We start from the raw sequence: 20180 nt of genomic DNA on the forward strand, positions 1-20180 counted from the left end.
GCTTGTCAGCTGGCCTTACAGACTTGCGTGCGTTTTATTTCCTGCGTTCCACTGGTGCTTAGTTGTGTTGAGAGAGAGAGAGAGAGAACGCAAATCCACTGACTCAGCAGTGAGTTTGAATGTCACTAACACCGTGTGTCAGTTCGGTGGCGGTGGCGTTTGTCACAGCTTGGATCTGTACACATGGTTGTGTTGCAGTACTTCTGAGTCATATGTGAAGGATTTCTCACCAACGGAAGTGGGTGGTGATCGCAAGTGAAAGTCCAAACCTCTAATAATTACGATCCTCGTTGGTTCACTTTGTACTCAAGCAGAATCCAGGTTTAGTCTTGTAACAGAGCAATAACAACACTGATGATGTAACAGGCACTGGTGGTGCTTTTGCAAGGCTGTGTGCAGTCGGAGGAATTATACCTGCACCTCTCCCTGGGTTTGTGCAGTGTATTAGTTTCAATGCTTTCAAAGAATTCATTAAAAGTTTTGTAAGTTTCGTGTATCTTTTGGAAGACTTCTTAGCGTTTAGGTTGCCTCATTCATAGTCGTACTTTGCAAGCTGCAACAAGTCAGAAGGAATTACAGAAACATGACTAGATAGAAGATAATGGAATCTCTGCGCTTCAACAAAACTGTAAAGACCGAAAACAGAACTTAGTGTAGGTATAAGCAAGATGCTTTCTCAGAACAAATAAATACACTCTATCTGAACCCTGATTTTTCTGCTTTTTTGTCATTTTTTTACATTTCAATGTCTGTCACGTGACATTTCTTTATTCAGGCACGAAGTTCTTAATACCCTCTTTGTTGCAGCATTTTGCTGCTGTAGAAACCGATTAAACTCAGTCAGTGCTGCAACTCCACCCTTACATGGAATCTTTCTGTGAAGTGCTTTCAATTAGCTTTAGGAGTTTCCACAGTGTTGTGGTGATACTTCAGTAGTGACTGGTCAGTCTTGTCAGATATTTACCAAGAGAAGTGCCTCACCTTTTCAACCAACGTATGGTTTTTAGTAAAATAAATATAACTTCTTGTCAAAGACCCGTCAGTTGACAGTTATTGGACTGAACAATAATTCAGAAAGGAATAAAACGATAATCATTGTATTGTGTCAGTTACATTAAGATAAATGTGTGTTTTATGAATCTGTTTTTGCTTTCTGTCCCTGTTCCTCCTTGCTGACTCTCAGAGATCCTGCAGTACTACCTTAGTTGCAGTTTGGAGCAAACCAACCCCTTTCAGCAGGTTTGTTGCACTTGCATTTTACAAATATGAACTTCTTTTTCTAAAATATTTACTTCATGTGTTTACAACTGAGATGTAAGAGATGACAGCATAACATGCTCTCTTTGATGGCCCCAAAGCAAGCATTTTTTCTTTCCTTTGCAGCTGTAAAAAAATGTTCTCTTCCCCAGGGAGTTGAACTGATGCACATCAGCATGTGCCCATGCTAATAGCATTGAGTTTGTGCAAAGTGCATTCATTAAACGTTTGTTTTTTAGCACACAAGTAAAGTCTGTGTAAAGATCTTTAGCAAACCGTGGTTAATTTGTTCTTGTTTTCTTGAGTAATAGTTTGTCAGATCCAAAAGAAAAACGGTTGTAGTACCTCCAAATTACAAACATGATTAAAATGAACATTTTTAATGGTACCCTCCCTGATCTAAAGACACAATTTCTATTTAGCTGAGTGTTCTGACTTTTCTTGTTTTTTTAATGACCTTTTTCCTTCCTATTGTTATATTTGTTTTCTTTGTCACTGTTGTTGTGGCTCCACTCGTCTTGCAGCAATGTTTATGAGATTTTTATTTTAAATCTTTTTCTTAATTTGTTTTTAAGGGCATTATTATATAATGTTCACTTATTTGAGATTCATATTTGGTATTGAGTATTCTACTTTTCTGTCTTGATTTATTCAGTTTCCTTTAAGGAACAGAAGGCCATTAGTGATAAGATATTCAAATGTTTTGGCTACAAGCTCCTTTTGGCATTTACCTTTATTACGTTTCAGATGTAGCGTAAGATATCAGAATAAAAAAATCTGTTAAAAACAGACGTTAACATGTACTGTGTAAAAAGTTACATAACCTTTTTTGGCCTCAGTGTATGACATTGAATCAGAATCAACTGTTCCTCTTTTAGGTCACCAAAGTTAGTTCTTACATAAATCATTATTTATTTATTTTTTTTATTTTTTTGCTAAATGCCAGAATAATGAGTAAGAGAGTTTTAGCAGTTTCTCCTTATTGAGAGGTTTACATACAATAAGATGCCATTAAAGATCTTGGGAAATTCTAGACGATGGCGTTACTTAACAACTTTGACTTTAACTGCATATATATTCATAACTGTGGATATACTTTTCTTCATTGCATGACACCATGGGATAATGAAAAGATTTTGTCATGCTGACATAATTAAAAAAAGAAGCTTAAAGCTTGCAAGCCTGAAAGCCCCATCTCACCTGTGAAGTACAGGAGTGGCAGCATCATGTGGGAATGTTTTTCTGCAGAAATAACTGGTGCAAATCAAAATATCCAATTGCGTCGTGAGGAAAGAACATTTTGTGGAAATACTGAAATATCTTTAGATATCAGCCAGGAAGTTAAATCCTCGGCACACACGGGTTGTCCAAATGGATAATAACACCGCCATGCTAGTTATGATGTGGGTTAAGGGCAACCGAGTCAATTTTTTGCAGTGGGCATCACAAAAAGCTGATCTTTCTCGCATGGAGAATTTGTTTTTGTGTGAACAAAGGTAGCCTACAAACCAGACTCATTTGGACCAATTCTGTCAGTTGGAATTGGCCAAAATTCCAATAAATTACCATGAGAAGTCATACAGTTAAAAGGGAATTCTACTAAATACAAAGGAAATTTTTGCAAAAGTCTGAATCTCAAGAAAGAAAAAAATGTAATAAAATCTCTCTTGATTCTATAATTTACCAAGTACGAATATTTTTGGTTTTTCCTACTGACCTAAAACAGAAAAGATTTAGTCTAATTTCAGTGAGTTCAAAAAGTTTTGTCTTTGTATACAGTATATGTAAACTGTCACCTGTATGATCTCAACGTTTTGTTTTATACAAAGCACAGTTCATCTGTTTAAGATTGATATTTCAAGAAAAAACTATAGATCTGCGTTTTTTTAAACAGGAATAGTCGGGTGGAAGGATTAGACTAAAAAAGAGTGGTAAAAACTGTCCAAAGGTTTAAATTAAAATGGTTAACAGTCTTTTTATAAAGCCTGGAGAAATAGTCTTAGAAATGAGTAGAAAAAATGACAAGAAGTCTGGCTTCTTTTTGAAGAAAAATCTAAAACAAGGAAGGTTAGCTTCCATGTTTCTGTAGGTTATCTCTCTTGCTGTCAGACGTGTTGCCCTAAATGGCCTACCTACCTTTTTTACTTTCAGGCCGCATCAATAAGTCAAAACCTTTGAGTGCTCCGGATGTCATGGGCATCTATTGTTGGTATCCATGTGTGTTCATAAAATGTCTCCTAATATCCTGCTGAAGGTTTTTTGTGATGATTTTAAGAATTTTAAAACTTTCAACTCCTCTGGGTTGTTTCTCATTGTATTAATGCTTTCCTTTCCAGAGGCTTTCTGGGAGCCATAAGGCCTTAGTAGAAATGCAGGATGATGTGTCTGAGCTGCTGCGCTCTGCCACCAGAGAATATAAACAGACAAAGGTAAGGTATGAGAGACTGAAACTGTTTGTGGCGACAGAATATCTTAGTGAATGGGACCTGACTGACCTGCAGAACGGGGAGCTACATCTGTCGAACAAAGATTAGCTGACAGACCACCTGGGACCTGCATTATTCATTTAGCTGCATTAGGCTTTCACTGCCCCTTGTCCACACAACATTGGTATTGTCCATCACTGGTTTTTACACGGTGTTGATGGAGGCATAAATGAGAGCAGACATTGGGAACAGAGGGAGGCATGTTTTCCTCACATACACGCACAGAGAAATTTGCTGAGGTTGTTCAAACTTTTTTATCAGGCAAGCAGATTCATTTTGAGCTAAAGATAAGGCTAAAATGTTGACTAGAGGAAAAATTGAGAAATGATCATAAATTAAAATCTGCTTTTCAGCTCTTGCTGTCTATTTATGAACGGCCAATCCCTGATAAATGTGCTTTGAATGGATAATCGAGAAGTGAATCACTCCCATTTTCTTTCTTTGGACTTTAAGCGAGCAGGAACAGAAAAACGTTCCCGAAGTTTCGTATCTCGTCATGTTGGCTCTGAATGTTTCTTCTTTTGTTAGTCTTACAGCTGTACAATTGTAGTGTTTTCTTCACTTATTCCCAGGGAAGTTTGGAAGAGATTCAGGGGATTCTGAACACCACAGAGATCAGCCTTCATCAGCTCACTGCACTGGTGGACTGTCGCAGCCTGCACATGGTGAGCAGAGACGAGGAGACTACAAACGGAGACACTGTCTCGCTGTAGCGCTGCTCAGACCTGGAAACTGATTCGTTCAGGCAGATTTTACAGCAGCTAACTTGTATAAAGCATCCCATCTTTGATGGCTGTGGAACTTGCAGAGTTGTCACTCTAGATAACATTTGGTGTCCTATATGTAAGTACTTGTCCCTTTGATGCTGTATTATGAATTTGGCAGTCCTTTTTTAATAGGGGCTTGCTCTCCAGTGGATTCATAATTCCAAAGGTGCACACAAAAGTGCAGTTAAAAACTTTTAATAACTTTACCAGTCTATTCATGTATTGCTTTAGGAATTTGAACGTAGGCTGAATTTGTCTTGCAGGACTACGTCCAGGGAATGACGGGACTGTGCTATGATGGGCTGGAAGGCCTCATCTACCTCTTGCTTTTCTCCTTCGTGACGGCTCTTATGTTCAGCTCGATTGTCTGCAGCGTGCCTCACACCTGGCGAGTTAAGCGGTAAGACAGCCACTACATTCGTGGAAAGCACAACCTCCACAGATGTAGTTGTGTAAAAGCTTTCATGCCAACTTTATATTCAGAATGGTATAAGGACTGATAAATAATTCACAAGGAAAACTTATTAATCATTTATGGTAAAAAAAAAAACTGGCTTTTTAGTCATGGTTTTTTTTTTTTTACTTTACACCAAAATGATCTGGGAACAAAAGTCCAGTAGACTCCAGCTGCTTTAGCAGATAGACTTCCCTACCTAATTGTGCCATGTTGGCCAAAATCTAATACAATCCCTAACTGATCTAGTATCGTTTTCTGCAGCAGAAGTGTAACATCACTGTGATTTCTTTCTCCCATTAGCAGCAGGATAATGAGTGCAGAGTTGCTACTTGGAAAGAAGTTGAAGCCTGCCCACATAATGAACTGATCTCTCCTTATCATAGGGGGGAGCATGTTTATCAGTTTTATCTCAGCTGGTGCTTCCTGTCACAAAGCAAAAGCTTCGTCTGTCTGCTGTTTTCAGTGTTCCCCGCTACGCTTGTTCAGCAGTACAGTCGTAATGAAGTATGCCAGCTAATTATTTTACTCCATCTGAAATCTGAACAAAGAGAGCAACATTTATTTTATAGCTGTTGAGTTATAATTATGCTGTTTGGAATCCCTTGCCAACATGCATGTGTGATGAAATCCATAGGAACATATGCTAAATGTTACTATATGATGTCATAAATGAGGTATGATGGAACTGGAGCTGTGGGTCGCCATGAACTTTAGAGGAAGACATGCAGCAGTTTCTTATTTTGCTAGAAGTTTGGGTGATTCATTATTTGAATCCACCTTTCTGTCTGCAGAAGAGATCATCTTCCATTTTTCATGCAAAATGTTTGCTTAACAAAGCACTTTTATTTTAGTTGAAATGGAATAAATTGCACTAGTCTATTTTTCAACACTATCCAGTTACAAGGAGGTTAGCACAATGCTGTTTCTTATTTATTTGAAATAACAGTTTTTGTTTTTCCATCCTAAAATGATTAAAGACACATCATAGGAAAAAATAAAAAACATGACTGTGTGGCAAGTTTATGCTGTATTGTCATCAGAGGCAGATGAGGGGCGCCCCCTGGTGGTCGTTCTAAAATTCTGTTTTTGCAGGAGCAACGAAGATGGTGAAGATGACTCTCTGAGCCCCGGCGGAAGGCAGAACCATGACAGCCTGTACCGGGTCCACATGCCCAGCCTCTACAGCTGTGGCAGCAGCTATGGGAGTGAGACATCCATTCCTGCCACAGCCCACACTGTCAGCAACGCACCTGTCACAGAGTACATGTAAGATACCACTATTAGAAAAATATGTTTATTCAACAAGAGGACACTATAAGTGAAAGCAGAAGAGGTAGAAAATGTATTTGCATGTTGTGTTCTTAACTCTGCACAGTAAGGGAGATTTTTTTTACTTCTTCTTGTTTTCAAAAAGTTTATTTGACCCCAGAGAGAAGCTTAGTTCCCCCAAAGTTAGCAGATGCAGCTGTTTCTCTCCAGCTGTGATGGTTGTGAAACGCAAAGCGTTCTGAGGCTCCATCCTAATGAAACTGGGGGAGGGGATACATCTGTTTCTAGTTCTGTGTAAACCTTGGTGGCAGCAAAGGTCTTATTGCGTGCACTTTATAAATTCATATCAGCAAGTATACTGTGGTTTTTAAAGGTCTACACAACTGAAGTTCTGTGATGTAAAAACAAATTAGACTTTATTGAATTATTTTGCGTCTTTTCCCACATATAACTTCACATATATCCTGAACAAGAGAAGAAAAAACATTTATTAGTGGGGAAACAAGCAGCAGTAACCTTTTTGAGTAAATATGAACGCTGTCAAACTAATACTATGTTGATCTTATTGTACAAAGGTATCAGTCAGGCGAAGAGTACTAAAAAAACATTTCACAACATTATATATACACCATGAAACGGTGAAGTCAGTCACCTAAAATTAGTTAAAATTTGCTGAAACTGAGACTTCTCTTCAAAACTGATGAAAATACAAGACTGAAACTGGTGATGGCAGGGCTGAAGGAGCAGCAGGGATTCCCAACAAGTCCCAGTGGTTTTCTGCAAGCAACAAAAATCTCCTGTATGCTCTGTACCACTGATCTAAAAATTAGTTCAGTGGTTTTCTCCCAAAGAAGACATCGAAGCCTGTCTAAAATCTCCTAAACCGTTGCAGAATGTGTCATGGTCAGATGGAGCCTAGTTGGAACTTTCTAAAATATACAGGTCCTTCTCAAAAAATTAGCATATTGTGATAAAGTTCATTATTTTCTATAATGTCATGATGAAAATTTAACATTCATATATTTTAGATTCATTGCACACTAACTGAAATATTTCAGGTCTTTTATTGTCTTAATACGGCTGATTTTGGCATACAGCTCATGAAAACCCCAAATTCCTATCTCACAAAATTAGCATATCATTAAAAGGGTCTCTAAACGAGCTATGAACCTAATCATCTGAATCAACGAGTTAACTCTAAACACCTGCAAAAGATTCCTGAGGCCTTTAAAACTCCCAGCCTGGTTCATCACTCAAAACCCCAAACATGGGTAAGACTGCCGACCTGACTGCTGTCCAGAAGGCCACTATTGACACCCTCAAGCAAGAGGGTAAGACACAGAAAGAAATTTCTGAACGAATAGGCTGTTCCCAGAGTGCTGTATCAAGGCACCTCAGTGGGAAGTCTGTGGGAAGGAAAAGGTGTGGCAGAAAACGTTGCACAACGAGAAGAGGTGACCGGACCCTGAGGAAGATTGTGGAGAAGGGCCGATTCCAGACCTTGGGGGACCTGCAGAAGTAGTGAACTGACTCTGGAGTAGAAACATCCAGAGCCACCGTGCACAGGCGTGTGCAGGAAATGGGCTACAGGTGCCGCATTCCCCAGACCTGGGCTACAGAGAAGCAGCACTGGACTGTTGCTCAGTGGTTCAAAGTACTTTTTTCAGATGAAAGCAAATTCTGCATGTCATTCGGAAATCAAGGTGCCAGAGTCTGGAGGAAGACTGGGGAGAAGGAAATGCCAAAATGCCAGAAGTCCAGTGTCAAGTACCCACAGTCAGTGATGGTCTGGGGTGCCGTGTCAGCTGCTGGTGTTGGTCCACTGTGTTTTATCAAGGGCAGGGTCAATGCAGCTAGCTATCAGGAGATTTTGGAGCACTTCATGCTTCCATCTGCTGAAAAGCTTTATGGAGATGAAGATTTCATTTTTCAGCACGACCTGGCACCTGCTCACAGTGCCAAAACCACTGGTAAATGGTTTACTGACCATGGTATCACTGTGCTCAATTGGCCTGCCAACTCTCCTGACCTGAACCCCATAGAGAATCTGTGGGATATTGTGAAGAGAACGTTGAGAGACTCAAGACCCAACACTCTGGATGAGCTAAAGGCCGCTATCGAAGCATCCTGGGCCTCCATAAGACCTCAGCAGTGCCACAGGCTGATTGCCTCCATGCCACGCCGCATTGAAGCAGTCATTTCTGCAAAAGGATTCCCGACCAAGTATTGAGTGCATAACTGTACATGATTATTTGAAGGTTGATGTTTTTTGTATTAAAACACTTTTCTTTTATTGGTCGGATGAAATATGCTAATTTTGTGAGATAGGAATTTTGGGTTTTCATGAGCTGTATGCCAAAATCATCTGTATTAAGACAATAAAAGACCTGAAATATTTCAGTTAGTGTGCAATGAATCTAAAATATGTGAATGTTAAATTTTAATCATTACATTATAGAAAATAATGAACTTTATCACAATATGCTAATTTTTTGAGAAGGACCTGTATGTTGGGCACAAAACCAGCACTGAGCACCACCAACAGAAAACAATACCCCCAGTAAAAGATGGCGGGGGCAGCATCATGCTCTGGGGTTATCTATCTTCAGATGAAACTGAAATAATTATTCCCAATAGCGCTCTGTTTTGGCTCAAATCCTTCAGCCTTCTGCTAGAAAAATGAAGAAAGATTAAAATTTTCAGAACCACAGTGAGCTAAAGCATGCATCCAAATCATCAAAAGGTTGCTTAATGAGAGGAACATTCAAGTTTTGTAATAACCTCACACACCGATGGATTTGGAAGAACCTTTATAATGTGGAATAGGCAAATATTACCAAGTCAAGATATGGGATGCTGAGACAACAAAGTACTTTCTGAGTGCGTGCACCTACGCAAGTGGATTATTGCACCTCTTTTTATTTTCTACCTGCGGTATCTCCATCAACACTATTGATCACCCTTCCCTTTGGGGTTTTATTAACACCAGTGTACAGTAAAAGTATCAGAAAGAGCATGTAACTTTGACCAAACAGTATGAATTTACATTCAAAGGCAATCTGTTTTTTATTTCCTGATCCAAGGTTTCTGTACAACAGCAGCGATAAGTGGAAAAAGTTTTGAACCGACGTATCATGGTCTCATTTCTACATCACTAAAACCCGGCATTTTAACAGCGTTGTTTATATATACTGCTGTATGTGAGAGGTTTTCATGTATTTGATGTCTCTGTGTGTTGTATTATACAGGGCTCAGAACTCCAACTTCCAGAACTCGCGCTGTGAAAACACGCCACTGATCGGACGCGAGTCTCCTCCTCCCACTGTAAGTTTTCCTTTTTTGTCTAATTATTTAAAAATGTCAGAGCTTACACAACGTAAAGCTACCAGCAGACTGTTACATATCATTCTTTTCCAATATCTTGATAAATAACAGCGACTGTGTACTACACGTAAAGCAGGTGTGGTGTGCATTTTACCCATCCATCCCTTTGGAATCACTAACATCAGTCAATCATACGTGCCATGCTGTTTCTCTGATTGAGCTTCATCAATCAGACAAACATCTGAGGCCTGATGATTCATTCCTGTGTTCAGGATTGTTTCAGCTCCTTCCAAGTAAAGAGTTTTTAAAGCCTTAGAGTTGATATTAACAGCCGACTTCAGTTATTTCGCCCCGACTCGCCCTGGTCCGATCCTCCACTAGAAATCCTGCTCTCCCTCGCGTCCGTGTGTCTGCTTGGACCTCGACACTGCTTTGTGCATCTTCTCTGTACTCTCTTCTTGTCGTCTTTTCTCTGCGAACCCATACAGTTGTATTTGACTGCCGCGGACAGTAACAGCGGTCACTGCTGGCAGTTAAAGCCCTCGGAGAGTTCAAGATCGTTTTGGTAACTTCATCTGCTTTACTAACAGGTACACAACATCCCCACCTCCCCACACCTGCTGGCCTGTTCCTCTGTATCACCTCCCAAAGTCCTGGCTTTGCTGACCCCCTTTTAGGCTCCCAGTGGGCGGGGTTGTAGAGATCCTCCCCCCATGTTCTGCACCCTCTCTGCCCTAGTGTCCCACCTAATGTCTAACCTGATGTTTGTATGCTGTCGCCCTGGGCTGCATGTTAACCTACCTCCTCAACCAGCAGGAACATGTGCGGCTGTAACTTTTCCCGGACTCAGTGTGGCATATGAATCAGTGGTTCATATGCATCAAATTATAAATGCCTTCAACTATTTTGGTATATCCTTGGTTTTTGCATTAGTCGGTGAACTACTTTGTCAAGGGCCAAAAATGCCATAATTCATAATAAATAAGCCATTTAAATAAGTATTTATATATGTGGTCAATTAAAAAAAATGAAAAAGCGTACATTAAAAAAAAAAAAGTTACATTTCAGTAATTCCTGAAATACATAATTTAATAATTTAATGTTGTAATTATAACTTAAATTCTAAATTCCTTAAGTAAAAATCATAAAGAATTTCAGTATTTAATTATTTTACATCTTTTAAGGTTCCATCACTACGGTTCGTTAAATATACACTAATATTTCATTGTGCAGACCAGTCACACTGTTTTCACTGTTGACCGACTTTAATGGGTAAGGCAAATTGTCTTGTACTAAAATAATTATAGTTGCTTTTTAAATAGAGTTAAATCCTCATTTTAATGCATGTTTTCCACATTTCCGTATTTATGTTATATCTCTGGAATATATAAATAATTACAGATATATACACATGGGCCAAATTGTTGATACCCCACTGTTAATGAATGAAAAACCCACAATGGTCACTGAAATAACTTGAAACTGACAAAACTTAATAATAAATAGAGCATTTACTGAATATCAACCAATGAAAATCAGACATTGCTTTTGAATTGTGGTTCAACTGAATAATAAAAAATAAAAAAAACTCATGAAACAGGCCTGGACAAATGATTGTACCCCTAGAAAATATTGAAAATAAATTGATCATAGGCGCTATAGGTGTCTTCAAAGTTGTAATGAGTCAGTCTGCCTATTTAAAGGGTGACAAGTAGTCACTGTGCTGTTTGGTGACATGAACGTGGACCACAGGAAGCAAAGGAGAGTTGTCTCAGGAGGTTAGAAAGAAAATTATAGACAAGCATGTTGAAGGTAAAGGCTATGAGACCATCTCAAAGCAGCTAGATGTTCCTGTGACTACAGCTGCACATATTATTCAGAAGTTAAGGTCCACGGGGCACTAGTTAACCTTCCTGGATGTGGGTGCGGGAGGAAAATTGATGACAAATTTGAAGTGAAAGGTACAAATGGTAACCAAAGAGTCCAGAACAACCTCCAAACAAATTAAAGTTGAACTCCAAGGTCAATGTACATCAGTGTCAAATCGCACCATCCGTCGTTATTTGAGCCAAAGTGGACTTCATCGGAGAAGACCAAGGAGGATACCACTGTTAAAGGAAATCATAAAAATGATATTGACAAACCAAAAAGCTTCTGGAGAATGTCCTTTGGACAGATGAGGCAAAACTGGAGATTTTGACAAGGCACATCAGCTCTTTGTTCACAGAAATGAAGCATATGAAGAAAAGAACACTGTCCCTACTCTGAAACATGGAGGAGGCTCTGTTATGTTCTGGGCTGCTTTGCTGCATCTGGCACAGGGTCTCTTGAATCTGTGCAGGGTATAATGAAATCTCAAGACTATCAAGGCATTCTGGGGAGAAATGTGCTGCCTAGTGTCAGAAAGTCTGGTCTCAGTCGCAGAGCATGGATCTTCCAACAGGTTACTGACCCAAAACGCAAAGCTAAAAACACCCAAGAAAGGCTAAGAGCAAAGCCATGGACTATTCCGAAGTGACCTTCATATAAATCCTTCGGAACATCTGTGGAAGGAGCTGAAACACACCGTCTGGAGAAGGAAAACCTGAGACAACTGGAGCAGTTTGTTCATGTTGTGCAACAAAGTATTAAGTTACAGGTACCATCATTTTGGGCCAGGCCTGTTTCATTGGTTTGTTTTTTAAAATGATTCTGTTGAACTACAATTCAGAAGACATGTATGATTTTCATTGGTTGATTTTTGTTCATTTTTACTATTATTTCTGTCAGTTTCAAGTTATTTCAGTGACCATTGTGGTTTTTTGTTGATTAAGAGCGGGGTTACCAACAATTTTGTCCGTGTGTGTGTGTGTTTGCGTGTGTGTATGTATTCATTAAGTTATTGTATGTATTTCCAATTATGTTTAGATCACTACAAATATAAATATTTATTTACCAACTTTTTTTTATTTTATCTAATTGTGGCATTTTTGGTCCTTGTATTATTGAGACTATATTTATGTCAAAGCTTTGTAAAGTAAGAAAAAGATCAAAATTTAAATATAAAACTTTAATGACATAAAAGCAGATTTTCGTTTTAATCCTGCACGAGTGAAAGCATAAGAGGACCTGTGTGGGTTTTAATGTGCAACTTGCAGTAGCCAACTGATCTAACTAGGACTAACTTTGTGGTTTGGAGATTAAAGTCATCATTTTATATGAAATCAAAAATAAATATGATGATAATGTTTCATTCAGGAAATGTAAAAAGCTGCCAAGTGACGTGCAGTTTGTTGGCAGACTGCTCAGTGTGACAGGAGCAGGTGCCAGAAACATTTGAACAAAATTAGCAGCGCCACATAACATTTTCTTCAAGCTAAACGTTGACAAACGTAGAATGAGCTGCAGACAGAGTGAGTGGAGGGAACTCATTTAGCGTTCTGCATTTGGTACAGACAGAAAAACCTCCACATATGTGTTCTAGAAAGTTCCTTTTCTTCTTGTTTTGTCACCCCTCTCATTTCTCACCCTCGCTGAATGGCGCCCAGGTGACATTTTCAAAATAAAAATCTTTATTGAGTGCATTGGAATGCAGCCGGGAATTTTACACTAGGTTTCAGTAAAAAAAAAAAAAAAAAAAGAGGATTTTGTTGCTGTGGTCTTCATCTTGAAACAAAACCCAGAGTCCAACCTGTCCAAGATCTAGACAAGACCAGCATTTTGTAATATTACACGTGATGGAAAACAAACAATGGAGCTGCTGTTTTAAAAAGCTCAAGCATCCGTTTAAGCTTCAGTGCTTCATAAACCTTTATCCATTTACCTTTTGTATTCAACAGAGTATAGTCTGTCCTGGTTTTGACATTTTCTAGGGAGAACAATTAATAAAAAATAATGATAAATGTTTCCCTGAAAACAAGTTCTGGTGTTTTTAAGTTGTTCAGATGACTCTGAAAGGTGATCACAGAACAAAATACACTTTAACCTTATTGCATCCAAGATGGCCGTCTCCACAGGAGTGAAATGCAGCCCTGTCATGCTCGTTTTCCTCCCATCCAAACATGCATGGATCCATTCCAACTGTATATAAATGTCTGGTTCTGTTGGTCTGAACACACAACAGGAAGAAGGGCAGTTTAAACTACAGCAGAGTTATATTATACGGTTCTGCTGTGCTTTTTGTCTCCTGTGAATTTGATGTTCATGTAGACTGTAGCACTTGTCTGAAAGATAATCTCTGCAGGATTTTCTCCCATCTCCTTGTACTGTTTTGTTTATCCTGTTTTATCTTTTCACAGTTTTTAATGTTTAAGGAATGGATGTATTTTTTTCACTTATCAGAACTTTAAAAAGTTTTTTTCAGTCTATAAAGGTGGTGTCTTTGATTGCTGTTCAATAAGAATGAGAAAATCCTACATTGGATTCGCTTGTTTTATGTGACCAGACTGATTTTTTATTTTTTACCCTGTTTATTACTTGCTGTTCATTTTTAAATCTGTAGAGGGAGAAATTATTACCTATTTTTCTCTGGTTCTCTTTACAGTACACCTCCAGCATGCGAGCAAAGTACCTGGCCAACAGTCGACCCGATCCCAACAACCCTCCAGCTCATTAAACCTCTCCAATCTCCACCAATCTGCATCGCTGCACATCTCTGAAGCTTCTCCTCTATCCAGTCTCTCCTCAAGTGATCGGTTCCATTTCTTCTGCTTCTTGCTTATTTTTCTTGTCTCACTTTATTTGAACCAAATGTGCTTTTTCTTGCTTGGCTTAAGCAGAACCAGAGGACATGCATCAGATGGCCAACTGTGTGTCCGACGTACAGATGCCACTAATCCAACTTCCACACTCCTTTGTTTAGCACTGCGTGGATCATTAAGGATGCTGGGACTGAACTCCTGAGCTGATGCAATACACTTGAAAGATTTTAAACAAGAATTCATGATGACATGGGTGACATCAAACATGGACTCTTCTATTGAAGCTGGTTAAGTACTGTAACATATTCTGTCTTTACTCTGGAGCAAATGCCTACATCTGTAGATAGGATCTTTAAAGCTACCTATTTCATTGATTATTAACTTTAGCTTGTTAGGACTCTGTTTCTGGAGCTTGAACCGTACTGTACTTGTGGCACATTCACCACACACTAACACACTTGGCTTATAGTGGCATTCTGTCTTAAACCTGTTGTCTGGGACCAGTGTTCCTGTGGTATTGCATGTCTGACCACAGTCTTATTTTTCTTAAGACACAATTATTTCACTTGTTTTGTTTTTATATTGCAATGAGCCCCACTTCTCTAGCAGTTGCTGTTCACTTGTGAAGATCTGGATCTGGCACATGTTTTTATTTGGTTGAATGAAACTGAGAAGCCAGAACTCATTTTTTTTCCCAGCAGATGACTAAAAAAAAGACGAGTGTGTGGTCTTTGGAGCGCCCTGCGTCTTCTTAACGGCTTGTAATGCTTTCTGTGGTTCTTTTATTAAAAAAACTGCAAACTTCACACAGAAAAAAGCAGCAGTGATCACCCAGTGGGAGCTTTTGACTTGAAAAAATGGCTTTTTCTCAGGAGATTTTTCTGAAAACATTTTATGCGTTTGCAATGCAGTGCCTCAAATGTGTTTTAGCATTTATATAACACTCAAAAGGGGTAGTGGCTGCTGTGAAAGGATTGTGAAAACCTCTACTTTCTGTGTAAAAGAAAAAGGAATTTCTCTTTTAGGAAAATAATCTGTTGCAACATGACGAACTTTCAAATGTGGAGTGAGATGTCTGTACTCCCACTGCCTCTGCTTGCTTCTTAAGATGTGATGTGTAGGAAGTGATGTTGAGACAGTGCCACGTTAAGCACAAACCTTTTAGTATCTGAGAAATGTTTTACATGTCTTTAATTCAACCAGCAGCTCCTTGGTGGCTGTGAAACAAGAAAATGAGCCTGAGTTTAAAAACAAATGTATGCTTTCTTTAAATATTCACTGATGCAGTCTGGTTTTTTTTTTTTTTTTCATTTTTTGTAGTAGTAATATTGATCTTGTTCTAATACAGATGAAGATCATTAGAAACATTTCCAACTCTGAAAAAATTATTTTTCTTTTCTTTAAACAAAACCTGTGATTAATTTTTAAGGCATTTCTTTTATTTTACCTTTAGAAACATGAATTCATGTAAATATTAATAGATTTGTCTTTCTTTTGTGTAATAAAATCACTGTAGATCTGTTTTTTTATACATCATTTTGTAATGTGTACGTGTAAAGGCTGTGGTCACGTTGAAGCTTGAATGCTGTGTTTTAAAATTAAAGGAAGTTTAACTGAAGTGGCGAGGTTATCGAGGGGTCATTAATTTGAGCAAATGTTGACACAGAACAAACACTAGGTAGCAGCAAAGCTTCACTGCTCAGATCCTAATGAAAACACACTTTTTTAACACTGATTACCTAAACGCATTTTCCATTTGGTTTCTTTTTTTTCACTTTAAACAAAAATAACTCAGAATTTCCAAAAATAACGGAAAAAGTTGAATCTGAAACATCTTCTGATTGTAATGATACAACTGCAGCCTCATGTTCTGTTTTTTTTCTGTGTTGCAACACTCATTTTACCAATACTTCAGGTCAAGTTTAGCCACCAACAGCAGCTGTAATCAGAAAATATTAATCATCAGACAAAAAATAAAATCAAGGATTACCGTACTGAAGTTTGTCTAGTTTCCACAATGTTTTTTTTTTTTTTTCTTTTATGAAAAATAAGGTCATAGCTACAGTCATGGAAAAAATAAACCAGATCCTCTTAATTTTGGGTTTAACAAATCAGGATGTAATAAATATAATCTACCGGTATTTAACAGGTATACTGAAGATTTCACCTTCTCTATACACACTAAACAAAACAGAAAGCAAAGGCTACATATATGGGTTAATAACCAGGCTACTAAGCTTATATACATTTTTCTGTTAAAGTTCATGATTTAAATGATTGTAGGTATTTGCAGTAATGTAGACAAGAAAGGCAGGCTTGTGCGTGTGTCTGACCTCGCCTGGTCAACAGCAGACAGGAGGTCAGTGTCAGCGCCGGGCCAACAGTCTTGTTTTTTCACTTTGGGGCCAGCCAGCTGCTGTCCTCCAAAAACACATTTTCCAAGTTTGAGGGTTGACACAGAAAAAAGTTCTTAGCCTCAGCTTTGTCCCAGCTATTATACTTATTATACAAAGAAACTCTTAAAATATAAAACATTTAGGAATAGATTAGTGTCACCTCTGATATTTAAAGTATGAAACAGTGATCAATTAAAAAAGATTACAGCATCTTCTCATCGTCTGCTGTTTGTTCTGGAGCAACTGCAGATCAAACAAAGCATGACAGAGACAGAGACGTTTTTACAGCCTGGACAAAAACCCAGAGAACTGAAGATGCAAATCAAATTTCACACGGCCCCATTGTCGAGGAAATTGAATTACCCTGCTTGTTGCTGGACTGGAGGAATGCATTACTAATGCTTTGAGGTGAGGAGCTGAATGGAGAAGAGGAGGAAGAACAGGGGGAGGGACCCCCATACACACATGGACACTTCCTGAGCTGGACCGGGCTCTCTGCCAAGCTATCGGACCATGGCTCTCCTCAGTGTTGAGCAGCTGCAAGGCAGCAAAGCAGAAACACAAGTCAGATACCCCTCCAGAAGGCAGTTCAGCACTTCCATTTAAAAAAAAAGGTTCTGCTTTTATCAGACCCAAACACAACACAGACCTCTGATAGACCTCATGTCTAGAAGCAATTATTCTGCCAAACAACAAAGTTGTGAGGATGTATCACAGTACAAACTGTTTAAATGTGTGGGTTTTCCAAGTTTTAGGGAAAAACTGAATATGTCCACATTGTTGATTTTGTCTTCCAAAGGGTTCCATAAATATTTAGTAGCCTCTGACTTTCCGAGTGAATGTATTTTCAGTTTGTGTCAAAACATAAAGTAAAACACAAGTTTTGCTCATATTGTTCTCATTTTCCTCTCATACATCAATTTACTGTCATCACAATAAAGATAAAGCAGCAGACTACAAACACACCTCTTTATTTCTTCTTCAGATAGAGAATAACAACCCGCCGCCTGGGGCCTACAACAATGGAAAAAGCACCCGACACAACATTATTTCAATCTGAAAAGACTCACAAGGAAAAGGGATGGCAATCAGAAAAGTTTTAATGATGTGAAATGACATGGATATTTTTCTTTGGCGCGCGGACCTGGGAGGAAGACATGAATGCTGAGAATGACATGAGCTAAGGTGAACGTTTGAAAGGTTTAGATTTAGAGATGTCTTCCCCCCGATCCGACGCTGGTGGTGGGTTGGCGGCCAGGGAGCGAGGAAGCCAGGAGTAGATGTGAAGGAAGATGCTGGAGGTGGGGTGGAGGAGGGATGAGCACAGCTGACAAGCGAGGATGAACACAGCTGAAGGTCCTTTAAAAGCGAGGCGTCGGAAGGTGATTGGATGGAGAATCAGGCAGACAGGATGCTGATTGGAGGCCGGGAGACGCACAGAAGAATCATTGGAAGATGGAGGCGGTGAAGGTGAGTCTTTCATTCTGAATTTTCGTCTAAACTCCATTACACCACACACACTCCTCATCAAGTTTATGACAGTCCTCATGAATAAATGAATGAATAAGTGAATGAATGAATGGAATAACAGTTTTGTGGTTTGGCAGCTAACAGAATCCATCAGTTGATGTGAGGGTTTTCACACCATGTGTGATATTGCAGTACACATCCCCATCAGCCTGGACAGATAGAGGACAAACGGAGAACAGGACCAGTTTCTTACTGTTAATACTGCAACAACAATCCTCTGTTGAAATACACAAAGGAAATCTTATTAGCACTATGCAAACTTTTTAAACCACTCCTTATCCCATTTTATTGGATTCCAAGTAGTCCAAATTTGTTGTAAATTCATCTCTTCAAGCTTTCTTAAATTCTATCAGTGTTTTTCTTTGAACTTTATCTGCTTTTTCACACACTTTCTGTCTGCTTCTTGTACCTAATCAGGTGTTGTTTGTTTAAACATTGTTTTCAAGAGGTCTAACCTCTTGAAAACAGGAAATACGAAAAAAGCATCACACATTTTTAGCAAATAGCCTATTTGAACCATTTTGTTGGAGCTGAAGTAATAATTATTTGCACATTTCTAGACATTTCAAGTCTGTTATTTATTCTCTACTTTCATCACTCTGTTAAAGTATGTATTTTTACTTATTAATGTATTTTATTAATTGTATCTCCAATTTTCATTCATTGGAAAACTCTTAATTTCACTTTTGTTTTAAAGAAACATGTGTTTCATAACATTTTATGTCTTGTAGTTGATGTCTGGTATTTTTATAGATTTTTTTATAGATTTTTTGATAGCAATAAAAGATGCCATTTAAAATTGGTTTGTTGTTAAGAAGTCTATTGCCACAGTTGTCCCTGAGTTGAAATCCTTTTATAGTTTTAAGTGATAATTGACTTAACAAACACAAACATTCCTCTGATTACACTAAAAATTACTAAAAATGCAGCAAATGTCCAAAGAAAAATCTTTGAAGACCTCCATAAAAGCCAGTTCTCTGAGGAGTTTAATTTAGTTTTTGAGTCACACCAGCCCTTTCAAGAGTTTTTAATGGCCTTCTTTTACACTCTACTTGTTTTACTGTTTTAGTACTTTTTGACTTCTCCGTAGCCTTTCATAGAATAGACCATAAACACATCGGATGCAGGACTTCTTCTGTTTGCCTGTAATTTCTCTTCTGTAGCAGCTCTTTATTTCGGGGTTCCTCAGGGGCCTGTATTCGGTCAATGGCTGTTTATCATGTACATGTTGCTCCTTGGGTCAATCTTTAGTATAATTTACTTTACATTGTTGTCCCTTCAATCGGGCCTAATTAACAGCAGTAATCTCCTGACACCACAACTAAACTGTTTTAACAGAATTAAGACCTGGATGAAGTTAAACTTTCTAAATTTTAACAAACATAAGACACATCTAATTTGGGAAATCTAATTGACCCATTTGGTTAAACAGATTACTGATGTTATAAAATCGGTGCTTTTCCAACTAAGAGTTATTGTGACAGAAAAGCCTTCCCTCCTTGCTTAAGATTTTCTAACGTATCGTCTGGACTATTTCAATGCTCTGTATAAACTGTCAAGTAGCTGTTACTCATCTTTCTAAACATATTACTCTGGGTCTGAAATCCCAACATAGGTTGCCCTTGATTTTTTTCTATTTATTGAAAAAAATTATTGCTTAATGTTAAAGTTTTAAAGGATCTGTGCCTATCTTATTTACACTTTTATAAGCGAAGATTTGTTTTGGTCCTTGCTTCAAACAAAGAAATTAGTTCAGTTGATTTAGTTAACTAATCTGCCAAATATAGTTGCTTTTCCTAAATGTCCTGTTTTTGGAATTTGGGTGAAGCACAAACTAAAACACTGTAAATCTTCTGGCTGAGCTTTCAAGACAAGCAGTTCTGCATTCTTAGGTCCTGAACTCAAGTGCTGCTTATGAAGTCAAGTCGCTCTTCTGCGGAGATATGTGATACCCGGATTATGGTAAACTCCTACTTGGTGGGCCTTTGTAGCACATGCTGAGCAGGATTAAGGCC

General features: G+C 38.4%; 1 protein-coding gene and 1 long non-coding RNA gene across 6 annotated transcripts in view; both read left to right on the top strand.

Moving 5' to 3' along the window:
* The window catches only part of LOC124862512 (protein tweety homolog 3-like), a 28634-nt gene extending 12777 nt beyond the window's left edge, over positions 1-15857 (top strand). For 4 of the 5 annotated variants that reach the window (XM_047356469.1, XM_047356467.1, XM_047356470.1 and 1 more), the window contains 8 exons: positions 1184-1239; positions 3594-3686; positions 4316-4408; positions 4774-4910; positions 6060-6233; positions 9485-9560; positions 10049-10150; positions 14083-15857. In XM_047356469.1, the coding sequence (XP_047212425.1) occupies positions 1184-1239; positions 3594-3686; positions 4316-4408; positions 4774-4910; positions 6060-6233; positions 9485-9560; positions 10049-10129 (710 nt within the window). In that variant the 3' untranslated portion in view covers positions 10130-10150; positions 14083-15857. The remainder of the gene's footprint in view (positions 1-1183; positions 1240-3593; positions 3687-4315; positions 4409-4773; positions 4911-6059; positions 6234-9484; positions 9561-10048; positions 10151-14082) is intronic. The other variant, XM_047356472.1, reaches the window with a different exon arrangement.
* A 2191-nt stretch (positions 15858-18048) lies between these two features.
* Positions 18049-18967, top strand: LOC124862222. Its single transcript, XR_007036891.1, has 2 exons — positions 18049-18105; positions 18243-18967. It is a non-coding gene; the product is annotated as an uncharacterized LOC124862222 (long non-coding RNA).
* Positions 18968-20180: the final 1213 nt, after the last annotated feature.

This window comes from Girardinichthys multiradiatus, chromosome X (assembly GCF_021462225.1).
Source record: "Girardinichthys multiradiatus isolate DD_20200921_A chromosome X, DD_fGirMul_XY1, whole genome shotgun sequence".
Lineage (NCBI taxonomy): Eukaryota > Metazoa > Chordata > Actinopteri > Cyprinodontiformes > Goodeidae > Girardinichthys > Girardinichthys multiradiatus.